General features: G+C 37.7%; 1 protein-coding gene across 5 annotated transcripts; it reads left to right on the top strand.

The window, feature by feature from the left end:
• Positions 1–3,956: 3,956 nt before the first annotated feature.
• scel (sciellin) lies at positions 3,957–10,391 on the top strand. 5 transcript variants are annotated; one of them, XM_061287145.1, is made up of 18 exons: positions 3,958–4,181; positions 5,875–5,953; positions 6,057–6,119; positions 6,798–6,857; positions 7,051–7,083; positions 7,162–7,197; positions 7,326–7,364; positions 7,447–7,515; positions 7,591–7,638; positions 8,301–8,357; positions 8,460–8,510; positions 8,592–8,654; positions 8,839–8,907; positions 8,985–9,104; positions 9,175–9,255; positions 9,362–9,470; positions 9,879–9,981; positions 10,057–10,391. In XM_061287145.1, exons 2-18 carry the CDS (start codon positions 5,886–5,888, stop codon positions 10,071–10,073), a joined length of 1,086 nt encoding a protein of 361 aa, XP_061143129.1. In that variant the 5' UTR covers positions 3,958–4,181; positions 5,875–5,885; the 3' UTR covers positions 10,074–10,391. The 5 variants fall into 5 exon arrangements, with proteins under 5 accessions (XP_061143131.1, XP_061143129.1, XP_061143128.1 ...); XM_061287144.1 differs by having other exon boundaries at positions 3,959–4,181; positions 8,457–8,510; positions 9,178–9,255; XM_061287143.1 differs by having other exon boundaries at positions 3,961–4,181; positions 8,457–8,510.
• Positions 10,392–10,452: the final 61 nt, after the last annotated feature.

Raw genomic sequence — 10,452 nt, 5'->3', positions numbered from 1 at the left:
CGCCAGAACACTTTCATTATTGGGATTATTATTAGCCTTCAGGAACATTATCACCATCCATTGGCAATTTAACTACGTAGCATGCTTGCGGTTAAACGATAATGACTACTTTGGAGCATTTTGAAATAAGACTCCTCTGTTTTACGCCTATGGTTGGTATTTTAATTGCAAGCTGGTCTACTTTGGAAAATAGACAAAAATAGATCTTTTTTGGTGTTTATTGGAGCTAGAGCTTTTTTCCTGGGGGGTTGTGGGAAGCAAGGTTATCTCAGAGGGCCTTTAAAATAATGTTCTTTTATTCGTCTGATGTTTTTTTTTTTTTTTTTTAACTAAACAACCAAATATTCTAAAGAAAACACTGATAAACATTCGTTCTTTACAGAGAACGGGAGGGAAATGTGGGAAAAAATATCCCAGAAAAATTGGAAAATACCCCGGCACTTGGTTGGTACAACCGTCCAAGCATATTTTGGGAAAGTAGTACTCTGCCTCTGCCCCCAGCTCCACCGATGGTTATTAATGGTGTTAATGGAATATAAACCACAATGTGGAGTTTACTCAAATACCTGTCATTTGTGTCAGATTTATTGTGAATGGTCAAAATAAACAAGTTTAAAGGCGTAAATGTAATTAGGAATTCATTTGATTGAATTGTGGGTAATTATGATTCAAATAAATAAACAAAATATAATGAAAATGAAATACTATTGGGTTTTATTTCCATACCTTATGTACAAATCCTCTGGCCTGGCCTAGTTGTCCATTTTATGAATGAAATGTGGCTCGCTTGAGGAAAAGCTTTGTTGCAGGTACACATTTAGTACGTGGTCCATCTGCCCATTATCTGTAGTAGTTGAGCTGAAGCCTATCCCTGCTGGCTATGATGTCAGCGATGGAGTGAGTACACACTCTGTCATGGGCTTGCATGTTCTAGCCATACTTGCGTTAAGTGTTCTCCAGGCACTTTCCAATTCCAAAACGGTGTATGTTGGGTTAATTGAATACTCTTAAATTGTCCATTGGTGTGATTGGGGAATGATCATTTGTCTCTATGTGTCCTGTGATTGCTTGGACACCAGTCCAGGGCCCCACCTCTCACTCAAAGTCAACTGCTCCAGCTCACCTTCAGCCATAATGAGGGCAAGCGATTGAAAAAACTTTCCACCCGAAAAGGAATTGAAAGGATTTTCAAAGCAATACTGCCACCTAGTGGAGTTTTACGGGTATGGTAGGGATTGGTATATTTGCCAAGTGTACTGCACTATCAGGATTTCTACCCTAAATAAACATTTATTGTTTTGTACTGAGAAGCCACAGCCTTTCCTGTGTCAAAGTAAATGTTCTTTTTAGTAATATCACCTTCCTATGGAAGAGGATTAGGGCCATTAAGAAAAAAAAAAGGGGGGGTGACAGGGTTCTGATTTTTTTCCAAGAATTCTGACTTTAAAGTCAGACTTCCCACTTTAAAATCAGACTTCTGAGAATAAAATCAGAATTCTGACTTCAAAGTCAGAATTCCCACTTTCTGACTTCAAAGTCAGAATTCCCACTTTCTGACTTTAAAATGGGAATTCTGACTTTATTCTCTCACTTTAGAGTCAAAATTCCGACTTTAAAGTCTAGACTTTATTCCCAGAATTCTGACTTTAAAGTGAGAATTCCCACTTTACTTTAAAGTGACAATTCCCACTTTCTGACTTTAGAATTCTGACTTTATTCTCAAAATTCCGACTTTAAAGTGGCAATTCTCACATTAGAGTCAGAATTCCCACATTAAAAGGGGGCAAGCGAACCAAGCCGCTATGATCCCTGGGCCACACAAACCTTTCCACCACTTAAGGAAGAGCTAAACATTAAAAAATGATACAAGTAAATACCAAGCTGCTCATTTAGGGCAGCGGTGACAGAAACCTTACATTGGGTGGTTCTCTAATTTGTTAAGCGCTAGAGTAAAACATTTTCTAATCTGAAAATATTTAGAGTGATTAATGTTATCTCAGCTACCAATTAGAGTGCAGCAACTATGCGAGAAATGAAAAAATAATCATAACCGTGTTTGGATTTTTTTTCTTGCCAGCATAACAAAACACAATAGCAAGCCCATTACTGGGTAGTCTGCATTCCTGTCATTGCAACTGAGGCTTGCCGATCAGCATTATGTTGTCACACCCTGGCATGCTATGAGCCGTTCATACTTTTGATCGTTCAAGTAGTGACAGTCCCATAGCAGTAAAAAAAAACTCTCAAACTTGTCTACAAACAGTGGTGTACCCTTATGAAAACTTTCATTCTAAATGAAATTTGGCTTTGGAAAGCGCAACAGATTCATCAGATTTTTTTTAAATTATGTTTCATCCAAACTTTCTATTATGCATCTACGGTCTGCTCTAATGCCAGTAAATCAATTTTATGTATCATTTTAAAAAGTGCTGACCTACTTTAAATACGGGAACAGGTGTGACAATAAATAATAATATAATAATTACTCCTCCCTACTTTACATTTGGACCAATTAAACGCGCTAATGTCATTGTGACGTATCAAGTGCATTTCTAAATCTTTCACATTTTTTTGCGAACAGCTACACAGGTGAGGCAAAGCGACCTCTGCAAAATATTTTCAGCTTGCATGCACATACCTCTTATGAACATTTCCCACCACGTTGATGAATCACCGCTTATGCAATCAAGAAAGAGGCAACATCTTTTGCATATCCGATTCTGCAAAAGAATAAGAAGCCATGTGCTTTGATGCTCCATGTTTTGTATGATTTATGAGTTGTATTTTTACAGAAAATTTAGTAGCAACTCCAAATGAGATCACTTTTGCTGCTTTCCTCTAATTTTATTTGGAGCAATTGTACCGGCAAGCAGTATTAGACTGGAGGCTTCGCAATACAGTAATCCCTCGTTTATCGCGGATAATTGGTTCCAAAAATTTTATTCATCCCACAGCGGGGAAATGTACTTATCACAGCAGCGCATACAAGTGCAAGAATACAAGTGCCAAAATTTCAAAAAAGGACAAATACAAGTAGTAGAGACAAAACACAATTTTATTCAGCATCCAACAAAGCAGTTTAAATGGTTCTATCACAGACTTTCCCAAAAAGTGTCATTCTTCAATTTCAGAAATGCAGGGAATTCATCCATCCATCCATTTACTGAACCGCTTAGTCCCCACGGGGGTCGCGGGCGTTCTGGAGCCTATCCCAGCCGCCATCGGGCAGTAGGCGGAGGACACCTTGAACCGGTTGCCAGCCAATCGCAGGGCACACAGAGACAAACAACCATTTGCACTCGCACTCACACGTACAATTTGGAGCCTTCAATCGGCCTACCAAGCATGTTCTTGGGATGTGGGAGGTAACCGGAGTGCCCGGAGAAAACCCACGCGGGCCCGGGGAGAACATGCAAACTCCACACAGGGAAGGCCGGAGTTGGAATCGAACCCTTACCCTCCTAACTGTGAGGCGGACGTGCTACCCAGTGCCCCACCGAGCTGCCACAGGGAATTCATTTTGTTTAAAATCAACAAAAAAGTGACATTTATTTTGCCTGGCTGGATGGAGCTCAGCACCACTAAACTTCTGATCTTAGAATCGCTTCTGTTTATAGTACCTGGACAAATGTTTTGGTGGAATTAAGTTTTCCACACCTACGTCCTGACTTACTGCCACGGCCGTGTTTGGGAATCATTGATTTTGATAGTACATGTGTCTGTATTGCGACTGTTGTAAAGTGCAAAGTCCCCTGGTGATACACTGATTCATTAAAGATACAGTCATGTAATTCAGAGTAAAGCCTACTCGGAAACTGATTTGAAAAAGTTATACCTGCATTTTGCACATTTTTAGTGACGTATTGATATATACTCCCGCCCGCACCCATTTGCTGCTTCCCCAACGCCTAAGTTGACGTGCAGGTCCTTCAAAGCGCTCCACCTTCATTCCACCCGTGTCTCAGCGGGCTGGGCGGCTGATAAACTTGATCGTTGTCGACGACCGGTCTACAGCGAGGCCCCGCCTGCCCGAGGGTGACCTTACAATCCCCTCCCCTAGGGTTAAAAGGGCTTTGGCGAGGGTGTAATTGCACACTGCAGTGTGATATACAGGTGCAAAGGCAGGATTTAGAGCTCCATTTTGTTTCCGCCCTGCTTGGATCTCACAACTTTCCACAGAGGTACGCACTTTCCTTTCCTTCCATAACTATGCACTCTCAAAAATATCAAATATTGACTTCTGTTTTATGTCAACAGACTCTTCACTTTTTAGTAGTGAAAAAAAAAAACAATGTGAAGTCAATCCAATTTAACTTGCTTGCCTGATTATAATGCGTTAATTCAGGACAAATATTGACTAATGAAATCCGTGCCTCATTGATTTTCTTGTGTTATTCATTAGCACACACATTAAAAAGCGGTTTAAGGTTATTAAAGTGACTGTCAATTAACAGGAGTCAATGAGAGAGTCATTACACAGGAGCAGGAATTTCTTTAGTAAGCCAATAGCTATGCTAAAATTGTAAAAGGAAAATAATCTTTTTATCCTATTTTAAGGAACATTCCAACACAAGTGCAACAAAATAAAAATAATGTAAGATCAAATTGAAGTAAAGTGAAACTCATTAAATATGTCTCTAACGATTACATTTTAAAGTTCCTTTATTTGTTCTGTTATATTGTCCATTTTTTTTCAAAGGGTGAGGGAGGGGGTGCTCGCCCCTGACACTAATCATGCAAATATTTGCATCTTGACCATTTCAAATGATCAACAAATGGAATCTTATTTCAAACTAGATTTGAAGCTGAATCTAAAAACTCAAAATGAGTCATATTTGAACGTACAAAGAGTTCATTCCATGGCATTGGTGGAGAAACCCTCATTAAAGCTTCACACTCGGGTTTAGAAAAAATGTAGACAGCAGTCAGGAAACTGACACTAATGACTCATGTCACTCATATTCTACTATGTGTGTTTTGTGTGGGTGTGGGTCGGATGGAACGTGGGGGTGTGTTGGTGTGGGTTGGGATCCAGACAAACCAGTTTTAAAAAGGCAGCTCTTTCATTCAACTTACAACAGCTCAGGTGTTACCAGGTGAGGCATAATACAGTGGAAGAGCAGTTCAGTCACAGTGCCCCCTATTGACCATAATAGGATAGTGCATGTCCTCTTCAGCACACAGCTGAAAATACCAACTTCACTTATCAAATGTTTATTAATTCTATGTTTATATATTATTAGTAGTAGTAGTAGTAGTAGTATGACATTTTGTGACTATTTTGTAATAATGTATTATCATAAAGGCATTTATGAGTTTACATGTTTAATGGTCATGAATACCAGTATTGATTAATTCTATTATGCAAGCTTATTTGCTATTTTATTATTTTTGTTGTTTAAACATTCTGATTATGTAATACATAGTATATACTGGTTGTTAATAATAACTTGTATATGAGTAACAAATTACTTTTGTGTTATTTTACATCTTGATTTGACTATAAATGTTATTAAAAATACATAATTTCATGAATTTGTATTTGTATATATGTGTATACATGTAGGATTATATAAAAAATGAAAAGAAAAATATACAATAATTGCATGGAGTATTATTAATGCGAAAAAAATCCAAAACAAATGTTGCAATATATAATAAGATACCATTGTTATTATTAATATTCATTCATCTTTGGAACTATACTTTTTCATGCTGAGACATTTGTCTATATTTTGACGAGCATGTATGACAAAAATATCAGAAAGTGGTGATGCAGTGCAGTGATATTATGATTGCATAAATATAATACTCCTTCTTCACGTAATTTTGAAAGTGTGATATAAAACATAAGCATTGTGATCTTTTTTAAAGCCAAGAACGTCATGTCTACCTCTCGGCTGAAAGATGACAGTTGGATCAGAAGAGACGAGGATGACTACGAAGCTGTTGAGTGAGTACAATTCTTACATAACACAAACATGAAGAGCGAGAGAGTTTTGGGTGTAACTTTATTTACAGATGCGTTCATTTGTTGTCCTCTTATTTTTCTACAGCCGAGATCCAAACTTTGGTTCATCTCTTCTCAGCCACTACAGATCCACCGATAGTCTTAGCAGGTAGAATATTTTCTTTTTCTATTGAAAAAAAATCAACAGCACAACGACGACCTGTGAGGATAAGAAAGAAAGAAAGAAAGAAAGAAAGAAAGAAAGAAAGAAAGAAAGAAAGAAAGAAAGAAAGAAAGAAAGAAAGAAAGAAAGAAAGAAAGAAAGAAAGAAAGAAAGAAAGAAAGAAAGAAAGAAAGAAAGAAAGAAAGAAAGAAAGAAAGAAAGAAAGAAAGAAAGAAAGAAAGAAAGAAAGAAAGAAAGAAAGAAAGAAAGAAAGAAAGAAAGAAAGAAAGAAAGAAAGAAAGAAAGAAAGAGTAGAGGATCATTTTGTAAGTTACAGTGGAACAATCCAATCATCCAAAGTCCCAAACACAATCTGTCCTGTGGAGTTGGTTGACTTCTAAATTGTTCAATTTCCTAAACCTTAATCTTCTACAGGAAATAATGTGGCATGAATTGCAGTCACAAAAGCTTTATTAACTTGGATCGATGTTTTAAATTGCATTTGAACATCACTAGCTCTTGCACAAGTTGAAATACTAAAAAGAATTAAAAAACAATTGGAGTGTTCCACTGTATAATGTCATAATAAGAATAATAACAACAGAAAACATGTTTGCCATGTTTATGGAATATTTCCTACTAAATTAGTTTTTTTTTTTTTTTTTTTTTTTTTTTGTCCTATAGCTCCGTGATCGAAAGTACACAAATAACCAGGTCATCATCTGTTCAGTCTCTTAGCAAGAGGTAAAAATCTGGTCCTGGAAGTTCTTCTTTTTTGTTAGTATTTTGTTGCCATTTCATAAACATGCCAGAAACACCAGGAAAAGAAATGCCGTTGGTCCAACATAAACTAAGAAACACAAAATAATTAAATAAATTAATTCACATTGTGTAATTGTTGCATATGAACCACTGATTGTCATTTATGTTGTCTTAGATTCAGTGGGAGTCAGGATGAGCTGCAACCCAGGTTTGTGTCAAATGTCTTAAAAAATGTTCACGAAAAGCGCCACGAGGCCTTTTAATAATCGCCTTTCTACACACACAGCTCCTACTCCCACTCCAGACTCTCCTACACCCAAAGGTAGATTCATCTAAATAACTAGTTGTCTTTAAAAGAAGTAAAGCGGCTGCAAATATTCAAATATCTATTGCATATTCCAATTTCCAGCGGCTTTATGCAAATTACAAGTGTTCATGTGCCTTTTCCAGCTCCCCCTCCTACAGGAGAAGCGATGAACCGGGTTCAAGGTGAACTAGCAACTACCATTCATGCATCCCAACTATTTGAAAATAAAAAAATATGTTTGTGAAACTTGCGCTCTGTCTTTAGCACCACCACCACCACAGTGAGCAAGGATGGCACAATCACAGAAACCACAATCACCAGCCAGAGTCTCAGGTAGAGCATGGCCCATCACGTTTATATAGGTCAGATTCTAAATATGTGTTTTTTGCTGTTGCTTTTTGTCTGCAGAAGTCCCACCCAGACGTTCAGCGAGCGGGTGCAGACCTTCAGCAAAGGGTGAGAGTTAGTAAAGCTAATCAGAGCTAATATAAAAAAAAAAAAATCAGAAATATGTTTTTGGTCCATCAAAAAGCATAATCTTCAAATCTATCTATCTATCTATCTATCTATTTATCTATTTATCTATTTATCTATTTATCTATTTATCTATTTATCTATCTATCTATCTATCTATCTATCTATCTATCTATCTATCTATCTATCTATCTATCTATCTATCTATCTATCTATCTATCTATCTATCTATCTATCTATCTATCTATCTATCTATCTATCTATCTATCTATCTATCTATCCATCCATCCATCCATCCATCCATCCATCCATCCATCCATCCATCCATCCACCTATACCTACCTACCTACCGACCTACCTCCCTCCCTCCGTCCGCCGCCTGTCTATCATCCACCCGTCCATCAACAAAAATATGAAACATTTTAATACAAATGTTATTAGATTAAAAAAACTACAATCATTCAAATGTATGTTTTATTTGAACTGTTAGCTATAGCAAAACATAACCAAGTACGTTAAATCTTTAATGTATTAATTCAGCTGTATTGCAATTAAAATATATGCATTTCATTAATGCGTGTGTATATTTATATAGAAACTGTAACCCCTCTCCGCAAATGAGAAGAATTTTTTTGTGTCCACAGTACTGAGGACAAACTATATGATACGCTCATCCCCAATGCTATCAGAGATGACGACAAGTGAGGCATTCATCTACTATTTCCATTTAAGAAGCCGATTTATATTTGTTACAAGCGGTGTGACAAATGGGCTAAAAATGTAAATTATTTTGCCTGCAGTAGATCAAGTCTCTCCAGCAGTGAGACTATGACTGTGACAAGAAGCATGAATGGGTTAGTCTTGCGTTTAATCAGCGAAATGTTTGACGAACTGTACTGTGAGTCATATATGTGGATGTTGTCATGTGATGGCAGGGCTGGAGATGAGCTGTACGGTGTAGCACCACTATCTTCAGCGTCCTCCTTGCGAACCACTAGGTAAACATGCACGCTTTATTATTTTTTATCGTATTATTACATTTTCTTTTGGGACAGCATATTTGATGTTACCGTATTTTCCGCACTATAAGGCGCACCGGATTATAAGGCGCACCTTCATGTATCTCATTGAAATTACTTTGGCTACTCTACACGAATAAATGCTTTTCTCTTTGACATGCAGCCGCTCTTACACTGAGGAAATTCCCAGTGCCCGTGTCACCTCTTACACTATCAGCAGCAACCAGCCCAAGTATGCACACGCACATCCTTTTGCACGCACACACTTTGTTTTATTGGCACAAATATGCTGTGTTTCTGCGGCCACAGTGACGACTACAGTAGCAAAAGTGGGAACTACTACTCCTCCTCCTCATCATCATCCAAGCCCACCTATGAATACAGCAGCATCAGCGGTCCAACTGAATACAGCTCCACTACATACAGGAGGTAAATGCATGAAAGTTAACTTTTAGATTTGAAATGAAGAACATTTCTAACAATACAACTGCCCTTCCAGCAGCAGCACCAGCAGGTCTGACAACATGCTGTCAAGTCCCATGACATCATCCATCAAAAGTGTCTACAGCAGTCCTGATAGGTTAGAAAAAAAGCTTCATGATGAAATTTCAAATCTTTTCATGGATCAAAATTGTCTTCAGTAGTTCTTACATGCTGTCTTGTATCTCACATTGTTCTCAATGTAGGGTAAGTCTTGAGAGGGAACTTTGCACCTACTGCCATAAGCCTTTCAATGGCGACGCCAAGATGATCCTGGATGATATGAAGATCAGCTGCCATGTTTTCTGCTTTAAGGTAATTTTTTTTGTCACTTCAGATAAAACAGCCTAATTAAAGCTAGAGATTGTAAATATAACCGATTCATTAAAAATATCTGAGATGGCTGTATGTAGCCTCGACTGGTTAGCATGATCGCCTCACAGTGCAGAGGTCATGGGAACAATTCCGGGTTGAGCAATCTAAATTGTCTTTAGGTGTGAGGATCAATGGTCGTAAATATGATTATTTTCAACCCTCAAGGCCTGTTACAAAATAAAAAATACCCACACAAAAAACAAAGAAGAAGAAAGTATTGATTCCAGGATGAACTCCATCCATCACTCCATCCGTCCATTTATCTCATTTCACGTAATGTTTGATTCAAGCTACGAAATAATAAGGATTTATTTAACTGTAGTGTGTTGTTGTTGTTGTTGTACATAGTGCGAAGTGTGCAATGGCACGCTGGGCCACCTGAAAGCCGGCGACTGCATGTGGGTGTACAACCACATGGTGCACTGCGAGAACTGCTTTGACGTGACCAGAGGTAGGAAACACACCTTCGGACCTTTTATGACAAGGTAAAGGCAGTAAGAAATAAAATCAATATTTCATCCCGCAGACAAATGGCGTCACTGACCTTGCACTTCAACTTCCTTGGTGAAAAAAAAGAAGCAATTCAACATATTAGAAAAAATGTTAGGGGGGGGGGGGCAAATAGGTTCTCTTTTGCATTCATATTTGCATTGATTCAGGTGTTTTGGATGATCATAAAGGATGGGCATAAATATAACAGCCGACAGTTTGAATAGACATATTCAATATATTATTTCTGATATTCTCTGAAAGCTTTTAAGGGACTCTTCATTTATAATGTGATGATAGCAATACTGTGATGTAGATGGCCGGGGTTGTTATTCCTGCGTGCAATAAAAGCGGTCACTGTATTGATATCAAGCTATTGTGTCATTGTGATTCATATTTAAATCTTGTACGAACATAAACGTTGAATAAAGTG

Source organism: Syngnathus typhle, linkage group LG9 (genome assembly GCF_033458585.1).
Source record: "Syngnathus typhle isolate RoL2023-S1 ecotype Sweden linkage group LG9, RoL_Styp_1.0, whole genome shotgun sequence".
Classification (NCBI taxonomy): Eukaryota; Metazoa; Chordata; class Actinopteri; order Syngnathiformes; family Syngnathidae; genus Syngnathus; species Syngnathus typhle.
This window is presented reverse-complemented; position numbering and strand designations above follow the sequence as displayed.